We start from the raw sequence: 21416 nt of genomic DNA, 5'->3' as shown, positions 1-21416 counted from the left end.
TGATAAACATGCAATATTTGTCTATGAAAGGTTAATCACCTAACAAAATGTGCAAGGAAAAACAGGAAAGCCAATAAACTCTGATCTTTACAAAGACACCATGCCTACAATGACTTATTTTCTTTTACCGTAATGTTTAACAACACTGTTATTTCACAGAGAAGCTGGTCTGATATCAAGCATATACAAAGTACACCAGCAATATATAGCAGTAGCTATGCACAGCCATCATTAGAGCCAGATTTTCAACATATCTTACAGATAAAGCACTGACAGCTGACACAGTTAGTATTCACAGGCAAAGCAAGGGAATCAACTAATTAACTAACAACTAATAATCAGCTAATGTGCATTTAGTACTGCTGTTTGGAGGCAGTGCATGAAAAAGTATGTGTTACTTGTTGTTGCACTCATGCATAGTGCCTGACAATTAGAAAAACAAAATTATAAAAAATATGCCACTGGTGTAGTAGTTCTCTTTCATAGCATTCGTTTCGTGTCTCACTATGGGAACGCCTCCTGCGTGACCTCATCAGAAGCTCAAATACCATTACGCCAGCCCTTACAGGCTGGCTAGGTGACGCCCATGTCAGGAGGGGCCAGTGCCTCCCTATATACTGTAATAGGCTGACATAGCATCAGATGTCATTCAAAAACCTCTTCTCGCTTCTCACAGAAGCCTGTAGACAACTGTGCTATTGGGTGCTAAAGCTCAACTGTCCACAGATTCGAGTGAACAACTCAGTCGCCGGGCGCTTTGTTCCCAGCTTTTCAGTTGTCCACTAGCATACAAGCAGTAGTAATACTGTTCTGTAGCTAGTGCTGGTGCCAAGTTGCAAGTAGCAATACCCTTCGACGCTAGCGGTTTTACACATTAGGTAGCAATACCTGTAGAAAAGTAGCAACACTTTTCACCCCACGTTATCGAGGAATAGCAATATTCTCCGCACTCAGTGTCAGTCTCGCTAACGTGTGCAACCCTCTAGCTAACCATGGCTACGACTGCCAACGAAGTTGCAAAACTCTGTCCTTGCGGCAAGAAAATTTCTGCCTGGGATACACACCCCCGTGTGTGCGGGGTGTGCCTGGGTTTATCTCATGCTCAGGCTGCCTTGACGCCCGCACAAGACTATATCCACTGCGCAGCTTTCCCACGCAAACTACTCCGCCGCAGGCTAGCTCGCCAGACTAACCTGTTGGGTGGCGACCCTTGGGAGGCTGCTGCAGCGCAAGGAGAAACTGAGATGCCCGATGATTTGGCCGCAACGCCAGGGCCGAGCTGGGCAGAGGCAGACCCTCAGCCCATCGCGACCGCTTTCCTGTCGCTGGAGGCACACGGAGATCGTGAGTTTTTCCCCGATGCTGGAGTCACCTGGGGAGGAGATGCCAACGAGGACGGAGATGAGTCGGCTAACTCGGAGCTCCTGCTGACAACGGCGAGGAGGAAGATTCCACCTCCCTGGCTAGCATCAGCTGGGCTGCAAAGCCCTCGGCTACCGGCGAGCTTGAAAAACCGACATCGCCATCTCCCCTGGATCTCTACGTGCAAGCGTGCAGCTGCTAGGCTCAACATCCCGTGGCCCGCCATACAAACAGAGGTTGTAAAGTCTCATTTTGACGGAAAGAAATTGCCGAAGGCGAAAAAGACGGGGAAGCATGTGTTGCCTGTTTTCCCGGAGCTACTCGATGAGATAGCGGTGACGTGGAAAGCAAAACCTTACAGTGAGAAACACCCCATTGTGGGGAGCTCCCTGCTGGATTGTGAGGCGATGGAGTCTATCAACCTCCGCCATCTTCACCCGAAGACGTCTCTGCCCTCATCGGCCCCATCTCTCCCCTCCAAAGCAGACCGCTTCCAGTCTTACAGCCTTACAGATAAGTGCTACAAGACAACGCCTCCTCTATGCTAATGGCTTACCAAGCTGAGCTAGAAGAGGACATGACAACTAAACCAGCTAAGTCAGATATCTATTCATATTAATGTACAGAATTCACCTGCTTGCTGCTACTACTGCACATTCACCCAGTGTATATACTATATATATATATATATGTATATATATATATATGTATATATATATATATATATATATATATATACACAGTGGGGCAACAAAGTATTTAGTCAGCCACCGATTGTGCAAGTTCCCCCACTTAAAATGATGACAGAGGTCAGTAATTTGCACCAGAGGTACACTTCAACTGTGAGAGACAGAATGTGAAAAAAAACCCCCATGAATCCACATGGTAGGATTTGTAAAGAATTTATTCGTAAATTAGGGTGGAAAATAAGTATTTGGTCACCTCAAACAAGGAAAATCTCGGGCTCTCACAGACCTGTAACGTCTTCTGTAAGAAGCTTTTCTGTCCCCCACTCGTTACCTGTATGAATGGCACCTGTTTGAACTCATCATCTGTATAAAAGACACCTGTCCACAGCCTCAAACAGTCAGACTCCAAACTCCGCCATGGCCAAGACCAAAGAGCTTTCGAAGGACACCAGGAAAAGTATTGTAGACCTGCACCAGACTGGGAAGAGTGAATCTACAATAGGCAAGCAGCTTGGTGTGAAAAAATCAACTGTGGGAGCAATCATCAGAAAATGGAAGACATACAAGACCACTGATAATCTCACTCGATCTGGGGCTCCACGCAAGATCTCATCCCGTGGGGTCAAAATGATCATGAGAACGGTGAGCAAAGATCCCAGAACCACACGGGGGGACCTGGTGAATGACCTGCAGAGAGCTGGGACCAAAGTAACAAAGGTCACCATCAGTAACACACTACAACGGCAGGGAATCAAATCCTGCAGTGCCAGACGTGTTCCGCTGCTGAAGCCAGTGCATGTCCAGGCCCGTCTGAAGTTTGCCAGAGAGCACATGGATGATACAGCAGAGGATTGGGAGAATGTCATGTGGTCAGATGAAACCAAAGTAGAAATTTTTGGTATAAACTCAACTCGTCGTGTTTGGAGGAAGCAGAATACTGAGTTGCATCCCAAGAACACCATACCTACTGTGAAGCATGGGGGTGGAAACATCATGCTATGGGGCTGTTTTTCTGCCAAGGGGACAGGACGACCGATCCGTGTTAAGGACAGAATGAATGGGGCCATGTATCGTGAGATTTTGAGCTAAAACCTCCTTCCATCAGTGAGAACTTTGAAGATGAAACGAGGCTGGGTCTTCCAACATGACAATGATCCAAAACACACCGCCCGGGCAACAAAGGAGTGGCTCCGTAAGAAGCATTTGAAAGTCCTGGAGTGGCCTAGCCAGTCTCCAGACCTCAACCCCATAGAAAATCTGTGGCGGGAGTTGAAAGTCCGTGTTGCTCGGCGACAGCCCCAAAACATCACTGCTCTCGAGAAGATCTGCATGGAGGAATGGGCCAAAATACCAGCTACTGTGTGTGCAAACCTGGTAAAGACCTATAGTAAACGTTTGACCTCTGTTATTGCCAACAAAGGTTATGTTACAAAGTATTGAGTTGTATTTTTGTTATTGACCAAATACTTATTTTCCACCCTGATTTACGAATAAATTCTTTACAAATCCTACCATGTGGATTCATGGATTTTTTTTCACATTCTGTCTCTCACAGTTGAAGTGTACCTCTGGTGCAAATTACTGACCTCTGTCATCATTTTAGGTGGGGGAACTTGCACAATCGGTGGCTGACTAAATACTTTTTTGCCCCACTGTATATATATAATGTTCTTCCTCTACACCCCCCCCAATTTTTGCACATGTCAAGGAGCGTGTCAGGCTACATTTCACTGTCTGTTATACTTGTATAACTATGCATGTGACAAATAATAAAGAACCTTGAACCTTGAACCTTGAACCAGATACTACAGTGTGGGAAGAAATCTGCGTTATAACTGACCATGTCCTCCGCCTCCACAACTGGGAGAGCCATGGGCCTCATGGTTCTTCAGGAGCAACCACGCTGGCTCAGGCTCACCAACCTGACGACCAAGGAGAAAGAGGAACTCCTCGACACCCCTGTCGTCCCTCAAGGTCTCTTCAATGCGGCTGTTACAGCCATTCAGAAGAGATGTGAGGAGAAAAAGAGAGATGATGAGGCTCTGAAACTCTGCCTGCCGAGGAGGGCCCAGCACGCCACGCTAGCAGCACCGCGCCAGTCATTCGCGTAGGCAGCGTCTTGCCCCGTCCCCGCTTTAGGGTTCCCAAAGTGCCTAAGACGCAGGCAGCCCCCCAGGCTGCCGGGGCACCTAAGAATCCATGGACTCGGAAACAGTCTCCCCAGGCCAGACCTCAAGTGGCCCCTCCTCCTCCCCCCGCTGTCGCGATCGTGAGGAGGAAGAAGCGGCCGGCCTGACAGCCTCTCCTCTAGGCGGGAGCAAACCCAGTTTCCCCCCTTCATGGGCCGCCCTGCCGCCTCCCAGCTCCGTTCCAGAGCAAGTTCAACGGGACATGTTCCACACGGAGTGCTTAACTCGGGCCGGCGTTCCTGTCACCGGACCCGCCAGAGGGAAAGAGAGCCAAAGTTCGCAGTGTTGTTTCACAAGCACTTGTTTCGTGCATTCTGTATTAAAAAAGCCCCGACATGCGCATCCAGGCAGTTTGCCGAGGGCGCTGTTGAGTGTTGCAAAACACATGAAAAAAACAGAGCAACGTCTGCCATAACGCAGCCCGTGGAGACTCGCGTTTCCACGGCTGTGATGATGCAGATGAGCCCGTGACCTCGTTCGCCTGTGACAGAGGTGATGGCGTATGTTTCGCGCTGCGACCACAAGGGGGTGGCAAAACGCCATCTTCGGTGGAGTGGCCAGTGAGGCCGAAGGTTGTCGGCACATGTTCCCCTATAGAACTGCCGGCCTTTTGCCCACCGCCTTTCTCCTCAGAGGAGCAACAGCGGCTGCATACCTTGTGTCCAGTCTGTGCTCTGCGCATTTAAATGGACCGAAACCAGAGTGTCAGACAAAGTGACCAGCTGTTCGTGTCCTGGGCTAAACCACATATGGGAAAGCCTGTGTCTAAACAGCGCCTCTCCCAATGGATAGTAGGAGCAATTGCCCTGGCCTATACTAGCAGGGGCCTTCAGCCCCCTGCTGGCTTGCGTGCGCATTCCACTAGAGGTTGCCAGACCTCTAGTGGAATGCGCACGCATGGGCTCTCTTTAGGGGACTTTCTATTCAGGAGGTGTGTGCAGCTGCATGCTGGACCTCACCTAATACATTTGCTAGGTTTTACAGGTTAGATGTGACGGCACCTAACCTAGCGCATTCAGTCCTCAGTGCAGGCTCTTCCCGGGTGGGGGCTTCTCCCCTGTGAAGTGCTGTTGGGGTCAGTTGTCATCTTAACAGGCATGTCTGGCAATCCGGGAGTCAGTATTTCTCCCATAGTGAGACACGAAACGAATGCTATGAAAGAGAACTTAAGGTTATGTATATAACCCCGGTTCTCTGAGTAGCATGAGTGAGTGTCTCACCAGACCGCCCTCCTTGCTATGGAAGCGAGGAAGAGGTGGGCTTGTTTTGAATGACATCTGACGCTATGTCAACCTATTATATAGGGAGGCACTTGCCCCTCCTGACTTGGGCGTCACCTAGCCAGCCTGTAAGGGCTGGTGTAATGGTATAGGGCTTTGGAGTTGACGTCACGCCGCAATGCATTGTGGGAGCGCGGCACCATTTTCGGGGTCTACGAATCAAAACAAACACACTGTGTTGGAACGACGATTACAAGATGCTTAAAAGCAGCTCAAAAGAGAATGGACTGTATAGAGACCGATTTCGTTCAGAGGCGAAGCGGCGGTACCTGCAGAAAATAGCGTGCATAGGAAATGTGGACCCGTATGAAATACGCCGTACAAGTCGTCATTCAAACAAAGGTAAGTCAGCTCGAGTACTGCGAGTAAAATGCGTTTGATTTCCCTGCAAACATTCACATTAGTGCAGCATAAATTTATTCATGAGGGGAAATTACAGTGAGAACATGTGGAGGCTGTTAGGTGGATAACATAGTGAGTTCAGTGCATTGATGTGACATTGTTCTGAAGGATTTAGTTATTCTCTATGGTTAAAGAAATTGCAATGATTTATTAATGTTTATTATAAATAATCCTAATTATGCATCTTGCTTCCATATTTGTATCTTGTGTCACTAAAAATACATTTTATTTTAATTTTATACATTGATTAATGACCTGCAGAATCTCCTTATCATATTAAGTGACTCTTAATTGTCACTTTATGCGTTCTCCATCTCTACAGTGATGACATCCTTGCATTACATACTTTAGGTTCATTTTCTGCAGGCAGGTTTCTGACAGAGAACAGGCAGATTTACACTATAACATGTAGATGGACACACAAAGAAATGAAAAATTACATGTATGTGCTAACTTTCTAAACACTTTGTTACATTTATGATAAAGTAGATAAAACACATTTATGTCGGCCTTGGCTCATAGTTCTTGTCTTTAAATGAACTTTGTGTGTGTTTCAGGTACTGCACTCTCAAAGACTGAATGAACCAGCATTGCAGCCATGGGTCACTGTGAGCATCACAGGGAAGGTTGAAGCCGCCCACTGCACCTGTAAGGCCGGAGTCGCGGAGACCTGCACCCACGTCACTGCTCTTCTGTTTAAAGTAGAAGCAACAGTGTTGATCTGTGGCACAAGGACTGTTACAGATGAACCTGCATACTGGGTTTTGCTGGGTAATGTGACCAAGATACAGCCAGAGGTTGGCCATAAGATAGACTTCTCCTCTTCAGCTGCCCAAAAAAAGGCTCTTGATCAAAACATAAACAGACCATCCGTAGTGACAGGTAAAAGGAGCCGTCCTCAAAAAAGAAAAATCCCACCTGCTACTGTGGAGGAGTTGTCACTGCTATAATGCCATAATGTTTTATCTAGGGGTCTAGATTTATGCCTGTAGTGCACTGGTGTGTAAATAATTTGCATTTCCTGAATATGTACTGACTGAGTATCACTGTTCAAAAGTTGAATAAAGAAATAAACAAATTTTTGCTCTTTTTTTTTTTAATAAAACCACTTTATAGAACATGACATCAGTTACAATGTAAAATCATCTATAGTTTACAAATGACAAAATGTTTACATAAAATCATGACAGTGTTTACATGATATCACCCACTACTAACATTACTTTATTTATTGTATCTTTTGAAAAAATACCGCTATTTATACAGCAAAAGACTTAAGAATATTTAACAGGAGCAGGTTTCATTTTTCCCTGGTTTTACTACCACACTGTTCACTAAACGCAGAAAACCTTCACCATCTTATCCAGAAGGGTCACCTCTTCACCCTCACATGGAAGAAGTAATCTGATTGGCATGGTGGTATGTTTGAAGCAGGTCCCTTGTGTAGCGCTGGAACCCAGTCATGATGTTTCATCCATTTCATAGGCTGGTTTGCTGCAATAATGCCAAATAATTAGCAACTCTAATAAATAGAAGGTAGTTCTGCAAAATCACTCAGTAGGATGTTTGTTCTAATTTGCTATGAGCTCAGAGTGCATCAAAAATAAAACTAATAGGCTATAAAGAGTGATATGAACATATTTAGAACTTACCGGAATGAAAATGTCTGGAGCACCAACAGATATTTGGAGATGGAAGAGAACTGGATATCAGCTCGTCTCACAGCTCCTATCCAGGCTAGACGCCTTCGTTTGGTAACATCGATACACGAGCTGCCTCATGTTGCTTCCAGGTTGGGAAAGAATGAAAAGACAAACCCTTTTCAAGCTTATTCTCTTGGGGGTCGTGCGATCGAACATTGCAGCGGACCACACAGCAAGAACGAACCATGACTATGCTTTCGCTCCTTTTTCACTTAGACCCCCAAAATGGCGGATCGGGCCAAAATCCTTTCCACGCCCACCCCCGTGACATCACGCTCCAAAGCCCTATTTGAGCTTCTGATGAGGTCACGCAGGAGGCGTTCCCATAGTGAGACACTCACTCATGCTACCCAGAGAACCGGGGTTATATACATAACCTTAAGTTACAGTCTGCACTGTAGACCCGCTTGCTGTAGATTTTGCCATGTTGCTAGTGTTTTTCAGAGAACACAACAGGGAAGACGACTGAATTAATGGAGTAATATAGATAAACATGACTTTTCTTTCTGTCAGTCAAGGGCTTTTGTTAATACTTGTCAATACTACAAATTTTAGACGCTAAACCTGATGCTGTGATGATTTCTGTGATAATGAATTTATGAAAATGATGCCTACTAAAAACCAAAGCAGCCATTAAAAAGCATACAGCAAAAAATATTATAGTGTGAAGCTGCAATGCCTTCTTTCATGTCCCAGTTTTTATTGTCTTGCTTTTTCTTTTCTTTTAGATTGTACTAATGTAGTTTTTTTAATAGGCCACTATTTGATTGCCACTTTCAGGTATAATCATGTTATTCAATATATTTTCAATGTGAAGTGATAGAGAAGACTGCAGTACTCCCTGGGCAATATATTTTATTCTATTCTCATATGAAATTCACCTCATCAACCAGAAGTAAACATCTGAGTAGCATTTGCATACAAAGTTTGCTGGTATTGGCTTGCTGTTACCAGAGTATGTAGCTTGTTGTGCAACTCCTAATTTTACTTTGAGCCTCTAATGGAATATAAAATAAAAACCTAACACAGTTTTCTCTTTCCACCAACATACACCTGCCAAATGCATCACATTTGTGCAATAGCAATAATACCAAGTGGAATACACTTTTCTGGCATCGTTGTATTATACTCAATTGTATATAGCATTTGTATTCTATTTTATTCGATTGTATATAGTATTTTATTTTATTTTATTCTATTCTATTGTGTACAGTATCTCATAGATATATTATTCCAGTGTTTTTTCTCTAATTTTTCTATGCAACTTTGCACTGTCCACTGCTGTAACAACACAAATTTCCCACACGTGGGACTAATAAAGGTTATTTTATCTTATCTTATTTCAGAACGAAGCATGCATCTGCAAGTGATGAGATGCTTGCACTTTTGTTTTAGGGACTTTGCATAAGGAAAGTGCCAGTTTGTTCCACTGTATTCAAGAACAGGGTATAGCAATATCTCCAAATGATAGTACAGTAAAATTATTCACATTTGAGTCTAGGGTGAATTGTCCCTTTAACTGTATTTATTAATGCACATCTAATTAAGGGAACCCTGTGACACCAGCATATTTGTATTCTTACCAATGCTCTTTTTCTTTTTTTTTCATGTTCCAGAGTTGAGAAGCAGCTCGTGTGGAAACCCAGGAGTTCCACCCAAAGGCATACTGAATGGAACTCAGTTCAACGTAGGTGACAAGATCCGTTACCGATGTGTCACAGGTTATGTTCTCGATGGGCATTCGCTCCTCACCTGTGTCACCAATGCAGCTGGCGTGTCAGTGTGGGACTTCCCGGTGCCAATCTGCAGAGGTGAGGATACTTGTTATTTGAAATGAGTTACTAATTGCATGTGAGGTGAAGCTTGTGTTTTTCTAACTTTTTTTTTCCATCTGGGCAATGTGACTGCGGGATATCATTGGGAATACTTGATTTTATCTACATATTCCCCCAAGAAACTGAAAATAAGTAGGTGATTGGTTTCTTTTGACTCCTCTCATTTGGTTTCCTCGAGTTGCTCAGTGTTAATTGCTTTTTAAAGATTGACAGTTTGATGGCTGTTTTGTCTGGGCTACAGATGTAGCAAAGTCTGGCATAAGTCCTCATTAGCGAAATAAATATATTTGCAATCTGATAGGAGGGAAAAATTTTAATCGTGTAGTGGAAGTTGATTAGTCTCCATGGCTCAAAAGGTTAATTAAATATTTATTCCTGTAGAGCAAGCAGCTTGTATATGTTAATACTGTTAGGAGGAGCTGCATATCCACTTGGTTTGTGCAGCTGTATGTGGGCTATACTGTATGTTGCTGCTTTGTAGGGACTGTAGTTTTTTTTTTACCCATTTATCCATCCATCTATGATTTATGTAGCAAATATGAGCACCCTATAGGCTATGAGGAAGCTTCTCAGTCAGTTGTCTAATCACTTTATACTACATAAATTCTCCAAATTGCAAATAACATGAACCTATTATTTATGAGCGAAGAGCAAAAGCCAAAATCAATTTAAAGCGTTAAGATCTTTTAGAACGAAGAGAAGAAGAAAAAAGCGTATCCGTTACGACTCAGTAGCCTTTCTGACTTTTATCAGAATTTCATGTTTTTTATTCTGTTTCCTTATTAGAAAATTCCCAGTACGTATAAAATAAAAATGTTGCCTGAATTCAGAAAGTTGCTGTACATCTTTAATTTGCCTCACCAAGCTCTCCTGCTCATACACCATCAACATGATGATGCTTTTTTTCTGACAGGTGGTTGATGAATGACTGACTTCTATGCTTCACATTATGCAGTTTACCCCTTTCTGTGAGAGCCGTTTCCAGACTGACATAAATAATCCGCTCTTACATATGTAGAAAGCCGCTGTGGTGGTGTGACGTGTGGTAGGAATTGTAGGTCACATTAGACTTTCAAATCTGTCAAAGGATTTTGACAGACAGGTCATAAAAATATTTTCATTTCAATCTTAATTTTTATTTATTATATTGAGCTACATTTGAAAGCTGTATTTAATTTTCAAAAACAACTCAATTACAATAATAACTAATATGTAGAACATTTATGAGAGATTTGAGAGAACAGAGGAACAGAGACTTCAAAGTCACTTCTTTCAACACCACATGAAGCAAATGATTTTCTTTTCCCTAATGACAGCAGAGGCCACTAAAACACCACCGCCATTGTGCCTACGCAGGCAGATATGGAGCTAAATGGACTTAAACTGAATGCTTGCTTGATCGGGGGATATTATTGCTGAATCGATTGTCATTCGGTTTTGCAGCAGACTTTTCACTCCTGATTTTATTCTGCAGACTGAACCTGCACTCTGCTGACACACTGGACACTGAAGCCAGCAGCATAAAACCAGATTTTTAATGTCAGGCAGCATTTTCTCCAGGGACGTGAACAGAAGTTGACAAGACTGTGTAAACATGGGACATCCAGTTCCTGTTAGCAGGATCATTACCAGGGTGCAAGACTAGCTGCACAGCTGTGTGCCCCATTACGAGCACAGACACACTCTGAGATCGTGAGGGAAAATTCTACGATGCAATCTTGGATGTTAAGAATGAGGCAGATTTTCAGTGCTTTTAGAACAGTTTTCTACAGAGTAATGCATGAAAAATGTAATGTTCTGTTAAATTGCCAGCACTTAGGAAAGCACTAGTTGATATCTCATTGGATATGGGTCCAATCCCGATATAAAAACCAGGATTTAGAGTCATTTTAACAGGCAGATCTAGTTGTTATTTATTTCAGCTCAGTTCCATTTTCATGTCTTTACTATTGCACAGATCAGCAGTGGTGCATTGGATTGCTAACTTGGCATCACAAAGCTAAGTGTCTTTGTATGTCATATTTATAATATGGTGAAGGTTGTACATTTAGCTTTTCATTTACTTTTCCATGTTCCCTTAACCCCAAAGTTACATTTGTATAAGGAATATTATTTTGAGCCGGGGAAAATCTTTTATTTATTAATTCGTTTTTTAGAGACATAAAAAAAGACGTAGTTCACCATATGCACATAAATATCGGAGGAGGAGGAGAAGGATTACAGGCCATTCCTGTGTGCAGATTTCTGCCTTTCTATGTAACATAATTATCTGCTTTTTTGTTGCCTTGCTGATGTATGAATATGCAGGCTTAGCTTTTTTTTTTTTTTTTTTTAAAAGTACAGTACCTTACAATATTTGCTGAATTAAAAAACAAAAGCTTCTGACTTCACTTTTCATCCTATAGTCTTCATTAGCTGGATGAAAAGTGTGAAATATTTGAATATTTTATTTTAATACATTGGTAATTTTAGATTACTGGGTCTAAGTCATTCAAAAGTAAAGAGTGAAGAAAAATAGTTATAAAAATGAAGCAAAGGTCTCCCCACTCCATCTGAATGTGAGATTCTAAGAAATCCCAAAGCCAGCAGAGCAAATTTGCTCATGCCAACTCATTCTACAGTGCAAGGCACAGCTAAATGAAAATGGCTCAGCATATGTTTGAAAAATGGCAAGCTTGGAGCAAACAAAAAGCTGCAGATGGAGGGCTCCTTTTCATTTAAGGATGGTGTTAGCTTCTATTGCCACAGGCCAGAAACATCGCTCCTTTCAGGCCCGGGCACTGCTTGAGCCACACTCTCTCTCGTCTAAATCCAGGCCGGCTCCTGTATGTGGGCAGATGGTCCTTTGATCTCGTTTCCTCAGAGATCCTGCCCTTTCTGCTCATCACCTATTGTTTCCCACTAAACACATGGCTGCAGAAAATCTCTCTCCAATCCACTGTTCACCCCTGCCATCTCCCAACACCTTAGTCTTTCAACCAGTTCCCATCTGCTGTTACTTTCTCCTTCTCGTTCACTTTTCTTCCAGTATTCTTCTGCAGCCCTGTCTAACAGCATGGTCAAACATGTTATGCTTGTAGAACCTACAGAAATAATGATGATATGCATCTACTTGGGCATTTTTTGAGCTTGAGCAGCTGTGGCGCTGACTCGAATTGGATGCTAGATGGGTGGGGAGGTAGAAAGTATCATTTTGGCTGCACCTGAGTGGACAATCACCCCTCTCAAGTTAACTGCTACATGATTTTGAAATCAAACCAACATTGCAGCGCTATCTCATTTTTAAACAGTTTTGGGGAAAATTCTGCTCTGTTTTCGTTTTAGATAACAACGTTATCTAAAATCAAAATACTAAAGTTAATTCATCCTTTGCTATAAGCTTATCTGTACTTCTCAGTTTGTAAGAGACTGTCTGACCCGAACAGCTTCAACAACCGTCCGTCTCAGTTCTGTTTTTACGGTTGATTACTGAGTTTTTACCGGGGAGACGGCGTAGGGATTTCAGCCATGTTTGCTTGAAACACAACACAAAGCTATCAGAACATGCTGCACGGCTGGCTACATTGATTATAAATGTGAACATTATACCATACTATGAGGAATAGCAGACGGGGTTTCTGCCAGTGTATTACAAGCCCAGGGGGCTGCTAGGGCTAAGCATTTTTTTATGCAAGGCTAAGGATTTTTTAAATAAGTTAGTGAATGTATCTTATTAACCTACTGTTGCCATTAGCTGTTTCCAAAAATCTATAAAGAAAATTTAAAAAGGAAATAAAGAGAAGCAGACATATGATTTAACCTTATACTGTTTTACCTGTTCCACTGATATCTGTCCACTAATCATGGATTTTGGCTTTAGCTGTCTTTGCCTTATCCAAACAACGATAATTGTGATTCAGTGCTCTCTTGGTGGCAAAAGCTGTAAAAGTGAAAAATAACTATGTTTTTCTCTGTGTCTCTGTTGCTACCTACTGATGCACCTAGGCCAGCAAAGCTCCGCTTTTCTGTCTATGACTCACATTGTGCGTTATCCAACCTTGCACACCTCTCCACCAACACCACCTGGATAAGCAAAATTAGAAAAGTGCAAGAAGATGACCAATACCAACCTCCAATGCAAATGCTGCGTGTAAAGATGGCTAATGAATCTTTGTAGAAACCAAATTTGACCAACATTAAACGTCATTACTTACGAGCGTGGAATTATCAGATATGAGAATATTTGCCTTAATTAAATTAAAATTGGTCACTGCAGTGTTAACCCTGAGGGCGCAACATAGAAGATGGAGAAATTACCACAATTTTCTTTTGCTCAATATCTCTGCAAGTCAGACTATCAACACACTAACATCACATTTCTTTATTTCTTTTATTGAGATCAATAGAATTTATAGCTTAGACAATATGTAGCAGTTGCCAGATCTGAAGGAATCCCACAAAAAATCTTCATTCTCCATTTAGTTCCTGTGAAGCTAACATATTGCTACTATAGTTATTTTTCCATATAGATGAATTATAAGTATGTGTTTAGCAGCTAGCACTGCCTTTTTTAAAGAAACAATAATGTGTGAAACAGTCACAGAGAATCAGAGCTAAGTAGATATGAGTGGGATTGCATAAAAGTCAAAGGTGCTGAAGGATTGATGTAAAAGAAAAAAGAATAAACTCCAAGCAGAGAGGCTGTTAGATGGAGAATTAATGGCTCTTCTAATTGTGAGTTACTGCTTCTCCTCCCAATTGCCCGTTTTGATTCCTTCAGTCTAAATTGTCTCAGGACATTCATTAAACCAGGCGGTGAGACAGCAAACAGGGGCAGCATGGCAACAGGAGAATATGGTCTATTGATACACTGTCATTCTTGCTGCCAGCAACTGTCTAACAGAATAAAAAATTAGGCCACAGAAAACCTTGCTTCTTTAAAACATTTTTGTGCCAAATAATGTGAGTAGACGGGACTAAACACAGTTCTTCCTGTCATACCTTTTCAACTCTCTACTATGCAAAGTGGGACTTCTCCACTTGCCCTTGGCAGGATTTTTCAGCTCAGCTGAGTGCTAGGTTGTCCTCTACAGTTGGAATTGATTTGAGAATAGCCCAGTATCTCCACCAAAAGCTGCTGCTAAAACCCTAAAACACTAGTTTATATTTTAACCACTGTAAACGTCCATTGTTCAAAATGAATTGAGAGATGATAGAGCAGTAAATTTTGCTAAAAACAAAAGCAACCAAATCCTTTATATGCCTTGATATTTTCATTGGTGCTGTCATGTTTATTTTCTTGCTGAATCGTACTCCACTTCTCCCATAATTCATTTTAAAATCTAAAATAATGGAGATGGCCACAGTAATGAAATGACCCGCAGAAATATCAATGATGATCCATCACATCTTCATATACCTCGATCCTGTTAAACATGCTAAACATGACTAGCAGCTGAGTAAATGCGAGACTTAGTATAGACATAGTAACTGCCTTTGCATTAACAGTGGGATTATTACAAAGAAAAAAACCTGAGGTAGTGTAGAAAATTATACATGAGTTCTTTCCCCTCTATCTGTGGGGGTGAATATTTCTAAGCAGAAAGACAAGTGTTGTATATCTGATCAAAGTCAAGGGGAGAGAGGCTTAATCCCTCCTCAAGTAGCATTAGATAGCTGATGCCGGGGATGTAAATGAGCTCAGCTAAAGCAGTCCTAATCCTCGCCACCATCTTTAAGGAAAAAAAACCCTAAAAAACTCTGTCACCTTTTTAAAAGCAAGAGATGCTTTTTTGTTTAATCTTGAGCATGCTCTAATGATTTGCAAAGGAACACATTCAGTGCCTCGTATGTTGATAAACCTTGTTGGCAAAGTGTATCTTAATTTCTTCCGTGCATCCCAATGAAACACTGCCAGTAAATATTAGGAAATCAGTAAGGAATTATCCACTTGAAGCCTTGAGTGTTAATGAGTTATAAATGTGGGCGTCTATCTGCCTACAGGAAGTCCTGTCCATAAATATTGGTAATTAATGTTGAATGATTTATGCCATGTTTATTCTTCATCCCACAAAAAAAAGGCAAATAACATCTTTGTAACTATCAGGCTTTCACCCGCGTTTTCTTGCTGCCACATCCCGAGTTGGATTATATTCAGCAGTGATCAGAGAGCATGTGTTTTATCGTGGAAACCACTTCAGAGAAAAATCACAAGGATGCTATTTAAAAAAACAAACCTTAGGATCCTGTTTTTATGTCCAGTGAAAATAGGATTTATTTCTTTATTTTTTCTTAGGATAACCTTTCTGTATGATAATGTCAGTGATGCCATTTGCCACGGTGGCAAGCTCGAACATAAACACACCGCAGGGATGACAACACGCGTTTTCTGCTCACTGTAACCATGCACTTCAAGACCTAACTCAATTTACTGTTATCTACTGCGGTGTGACTCACTGCTGTATTTTGATATTTGATTGATTTATATGTCATATTTCATCATGCAAGTCCCCTAGGTCCTGGCAGTTGTCCTATATAATCTTGGACAATTGTGTTAGATATATTCCTTCATGTTTGACGATGATATGAGATCACAAACATGTTTTTTTTGTACTGGTTGTGCATTTGCAGTTTATTTACCCCATTTAGAGGTGGACCTCGGGGCATGTGACATGTGCTTAGCTTTCGTTTTTTACTGTTATTTTCCCCTGACTTGCAAATTGAGCATCTATAATATGGTTGTTTTGCTGTGATGAGCTTTTTAGTGATCATTGTCAGCTGTTGAAAAGTTAAATTGTAATCCATTTACTGTCTGCTGCTTGAGCAACATAAAATCAAAGGTAGTGTGCATGTTTGAATGAAATTATCCAACATCCCCACAGGAATGAATAAAATTCATTTTCAACCTGTAGATCAGATACCCATGTTGTCATTGCACCTCCCAATGCATCCCAAGTACATGCAGTCAGTTTTAATGGATTTCACAAATACTGTTTTTATGCGGTATTTGTGAAATCCATCCGTGTGAATGTGAGTGCGAATGGTTGTCTGTCCTTGTGTGTTAGCCCTGTGACAGACTGGCGACCTGTCCAGGGTGTACCCCACCTCTCGCCCTATGACAGCTGGGATAGGCTCCAGCGGCCCCCGCGACCCTGAAAAGGATAAGCGGAAGCGAATGGATGGATGGATGGATGTTTTTATGCGGCCTTGTCAGACTCTCAAGCTTTTTGTGTGCTTATAATTTTCACCAATTTTATAAATAAATGTGCGGTCTAGTGGTCATTTCATAATAACTGTTCTTTTCTGTGTTGTTGTTCAGTTTTATACCAGTCTGTGTAGCAGAAACACTTCCAGAGCACAATACTTCTCAGTGCCAGACACACGCTATAATTGTGTGTCTGACTGGTAAACAGTAAATGTTTTCAGACTCTGCTTTTGGAACGATGGTAGAAATGATACACATGTCCTCAATTATCACTTCTGCTTGCAATTTTCCATAAGGCGTGCTCAAATATATACAGGCAGAAGCTGCTGGACTCGACATCTGAGCAAACCTCTAATATCAACTCTGACTAGACCCACCTCGACTGCCAATTCTTTAAAAATACTTGAAACTAAAGGACACATGCACACATGCACACACCACAGGCCTGAAAAATGGCTTCTTCCCCAGAGCTGTCAAACCGTTAACAAGGGACCCTGTCTACACTACAACACACACATATACAGAAATACACACATCCTGCCTCCTCCAGTGACTTAACTTTCTATCATGCAATATTCTCATTTGCATATTGCACCAACTCAACTGTGTATTGAAGTCTTTACTGACTGAAGTTGTGCAGTATGCTCGTGTGCTAGACATTGTATTTTTGCACACCTAACTGCACTCTTATCTCCACACCAAATTGCACTCTTTAATGCAGGGGTAGGCAGTTAATTTTCCCACAGGGCCACACAAGAAACTGGGACTGCCTGTGGTGGGCCGCACTGCAGAATTGAGTTCAGTTAAGTTGGGGCTTCCACAACACGTAGCCATGTGGGGAAATTAAATATCCACTCCTGCTTTAATGCAACTCAATAATACCTGTGACTTTTTTGGATTGTTTTTTATGAATTTTTGAAACTTTGACAGTGCCGTCGTAATAATGTGGTACAGTCTTCCCCATCAGTGCAGTGTTAACATTTAGTTAAGTTCCTTATGCATTATTTCTGTGAAGGTTCTCAGTCATCCAGGTCATCTTAATCTAAGGAGCTTGGAAAGAAAAGTGTCTGGACTTCTTTAACCCTCCTGCCATCCTTTAAAAAACTCACACCCATCACCCTAGGGACCATTCTCAGCCACGCCATAAAAAGACCATATATCCATATTTTATTCCACTTTAAATTAGCCAACCTTGTAAAACTACTTCTCCCTGAAATATTCATGTAAAGTTTTAATTATATTTTCGTTGTTTTAACCCTTCAAATCCCAGTGTTATTACATGAGCGCCCTGTGTTATAAGCCCCAAAAACCAAAAAACGAAACTAAATATTTCCACAAAAAACCAGTTGAAGTAATATGTGATTGTCATTATAAGTAGGCCTTTAGATGGACCAAAGATTGGCACCAACATACATTTTTGACCTGCCATTATTTTTTTTGCATTTTTTTTGCAATTTAAAAATTAAAACTTCAAGGCCCTGAGTCTTCATTGACATCCAAGAAAAGAAGAAAAAATAAAATCATATGATGATAATTTGGGGTTGAAAAATAGCGTTTATAATGGAAGTCAATGGGCAGAAAATGGTCCCCAGGGTGATGGGTGTGGGGATTTCTGCTGCTCAGCCATTTTAGGCTGATTTAAGGAATTCACACTGGAATATTAACATTGACAGGTAAAAACTATCCTGTGGCAAGTTTGGTTATATTCCACTGAACACAGTGGAAATGGCAGCCATTTAACACATAGCAGTGGCACAAAAAGGTCCCAAGAAGGCAGGAAGGTTAAGTTTCTTGAAGACATTTCACCTCTCGTCTGAGAAGCTTCTTCAGTTCTTAGAGAACACCATTGCACAGTCATTGTTCTTAAGACCAAAGACTAAAACACAGTGTTCGTTAAATGCCTGTGGAATTTAACTGTAGTTAACCAGAATATAATATTGCCATCATAGATACTGTATGTATACATTCATCAAATCCTTATCAGGGAGCTGTGTATATATACAGTATCACTAGAAAATATCCTGCCTGTATAATAATATACTGAATTAAGATTTACCAAGGATAATTATATGCTTAGACAGAGATTCACTGTTAAAATTTAGGTAAATAAAATAAATTGAGGTAAACACTTTGCACCAAATTCCTGTTTGACATTGACATCTTCTCTTATCTTTCTTTCAGTCTATGTCAACAAATCATAGCCCCATCTCATCCTCCACCATGCACTTTGATAGTAACCCATGCAAAGGTCATGGGTAGTCATGTAGTCATTCTGATATAATTCTGAACTGAGGATAAAGAAGAAAAAATAGATATTAGAAACTTTTCTGAAGCTTTAAGAAATTCTTGCAACTTTCCAATAAACTGGAAAAGTGTTTTGTATTAAACTGTAAGAATTCTTGAATCATTTTGAATTTGTGCCCACTGACTACTGGGGATGGAAGGAGCCTTTAGAAGCTCTCTGAGCCTTCCAGGATGTATTAAATTCAGTACTGAACACATTCAAAAACTCGCAACATAACTCATAATTATTGCCATCACCGCCATGCTAGAATTCCATTTAAAGGTGTGAACATCATGTAAAGTTACGAGAATAAATTCATCCCTTAAAGTGGGGTGCAGAACTTTAGCATATAAATGAACCTCCTTTATTCAAGCTCTTGCCAAACAAGTTCACACAGTACTGATTAAGCCAATCAACCTCAGGTAAATCACTTTGTGTTTTACATTATACCGGATTCTGTTGTCTGGGGCTATATTCCCACGCTGGTGCACCAGTACTGATGCATTTTAAATTAATCAGCAATGATTGCGACAGAGAGTTAGCAGACTACAAATGTTGCTGAGGAGCTAGTAGTGCGCCAACTTGGGAGCAAAGACTAGGTCTGAAATATCAGGGAAACCTTGACAGTGTTTATGTGATTGCTGTCACTGCCAGTAGGGGGAGACAGAAATTACAGCAGTCAAAATTAACTTTGTCTTTCAAAATCTAAAAACTGGTGTTATGATACTGTCAGCTGTGTCATTGAGAGCTGGTATATAAATGACTTTGACAGGTTAACAGTAAGGTAGAAATCAGCATGTAGAAAACACGTCTTGATCTTAAAGATCCTATTATTAACGAGGCTCAGTTTGACATGTGAAGATGTTTGCGTTGAGGCCTGCTGGCAGAATCTTCCTCTGACATTTTCATTTTCCCCTTCCATGTCTGTCTTGTCTCTCCCCTGTCTGTTTTTGTTTCTTATAGAAACCCAATGTTTCTTTCACTCTTCTCTATACTCCTGTTTGTTTCCCTTCTCACTTATTTTTTTTCCCATTACATGTCCTATACCCTCTTCCCTTCCCTTTCATTATCACAGGCTTTTCTGACACTTCCTCCTAGCTCTATTTTCTTTGATGGTCATGGGGATACTTTATGCAGCCCTCCTGTCTATCATCAAGGTTGAAATATGATATTGCTCCTCTGGTCAGATTCAGAAGCACTTTAATATCATTTTAATTTCAGTCGATAGCAATTACTCCACAAGTCTGTGGGGCACTCTTTGGAATGTCATCTTAAATACTTTTAAGAGATACGCCATATGCCACTCAGGGTAAGTTTTAGCATGATGGAGAGTATGATGACTTTAATCCAGAAACAAATGTCTTTACAATTTTTTGGCATTACAAGGCTGCTGGCATTCAGCAAATGAGCCTAAACCAAGCTTACCTATTGGGATAGTCTACAAAGTCTGCCCTTGATATGAATCGTACATGTACATATCAATTTTCCAATTACTGGCCGTCTCATAAAGACTTTGATCAATTGCAGTAGCTCTGCTAATGTGTCAAAAGGACATGGATCAAACTAACAAACAGCTCGTGCTCATGTCTGCACCCCCCCACCCCCTCTTTATCTTCTTTCAAATTTTTATACATCAGCTTCCTTGTTCCTTGACCAATCATGTGATGCAGCATACAGGAATGTTCCAAGGCTGGCAGTTCTGACAGCCCAGTGTGGAGCACTGAGCCATCAAAGGTTTCAGCTGGCACAGCTGAGTGTCACATATTAGTCTTAAATGATGTGAAAACTGTGAAAGCCCTGCCATCATTAGAATTCTTTAGGGAGGAGAGACGGATAGAGGGATAGAGGGGAGGGTGGTGAATAATAGCGAAAAGTGAGAGGGCTCAGAGGAGGGGAATGAAGTGAGAGATGGAGAGATATGAGAAAGAGTTGTGGGGGAAAGGGACACGGAGTGAAAGAGAGCGAGCCACTGTTATGGTAGACAGCATTAACATTCAGCTGATGTGCCATGCACCCCACATTGGATTTTTCTTTTTTTTTAACAGCGTTCTAAACTCTGTTTATGACCACTTTTTCTGTTTCTTTGTTTTTTTGACATATGAGTGGGGTTCAGAGGGAGCAGTGATGAATTTATGACTATCAGAGAAAGCGCAGGAGATATTTAGGATATTACACCCTCATCGTGACGAAATTAGTACCCATCGAATTTGTAAATTATTCTCCTCGGTGCCACTCAACTAAATGTTTCATGATTCTTGCCCTCATAAACACAACACAGCCGACCTTTTAATCTGGCGATTCCTGTCATCGGCAGTCCCACAGTTGTGCTGAAATAAGCTCTGCATAGTGGATTTGACAATTTGTGAATGTGTGAAAACAATAATGAGTTTAAAGGGCCTGCACAGCTCCACTTGCTACTTCTATCAGTCCTTCTCTGGTTTGTATTTATCTGAGAAGACAGGTACAGATGTTTTATGCCTGCAGTCACA

General features: G+C 41.4%; 1 protein-coding gene across 4 annotated transcripts in view; it reads left to right on the top strand.

Moving 5' to 3' along the window:
- Nucleotides 1–21416, top strand: part of LOC113032123 (CUB and sushi domain-containing protein 3-like) — a 245265-nt gene that overhangs the window by 60928 nt on the left and 162921 nt on the right. For all 4 annotated transcript variants that reach the window (XM_026184799.1, XM_026184798.1, XM_026184796.1 and 1 more), the window contains exon 4: nt 9242–9436. In XM_026184799.1, the coding sequence (XP_026040584.1) occupies nt 9242–9436 (195 nt within the window). The remainder of the gene's footprint in view (nt 1–9241; nt 9437–21416) is intronic.

Source organism: Astatotilapia calliptera, chromosome 11, assembly GCF_900246225.1.
Source record: "Astatotilapia calliptera chromosome 11, fAstCal1.2, whole genome shotgun sequence".
Taxonomy (NCBI): domain Eukaryota; kingdom Metazoa; phylum Chordata; class Actinopteri; order Cichliformes; family Cichlidae; genus Astatotilapia; species Astatotilapia calliptera.
Note: the sequence above shows the minus strand (reverse complement) of the source record. Positions and strands in the feature narration are given on the sequence as shown.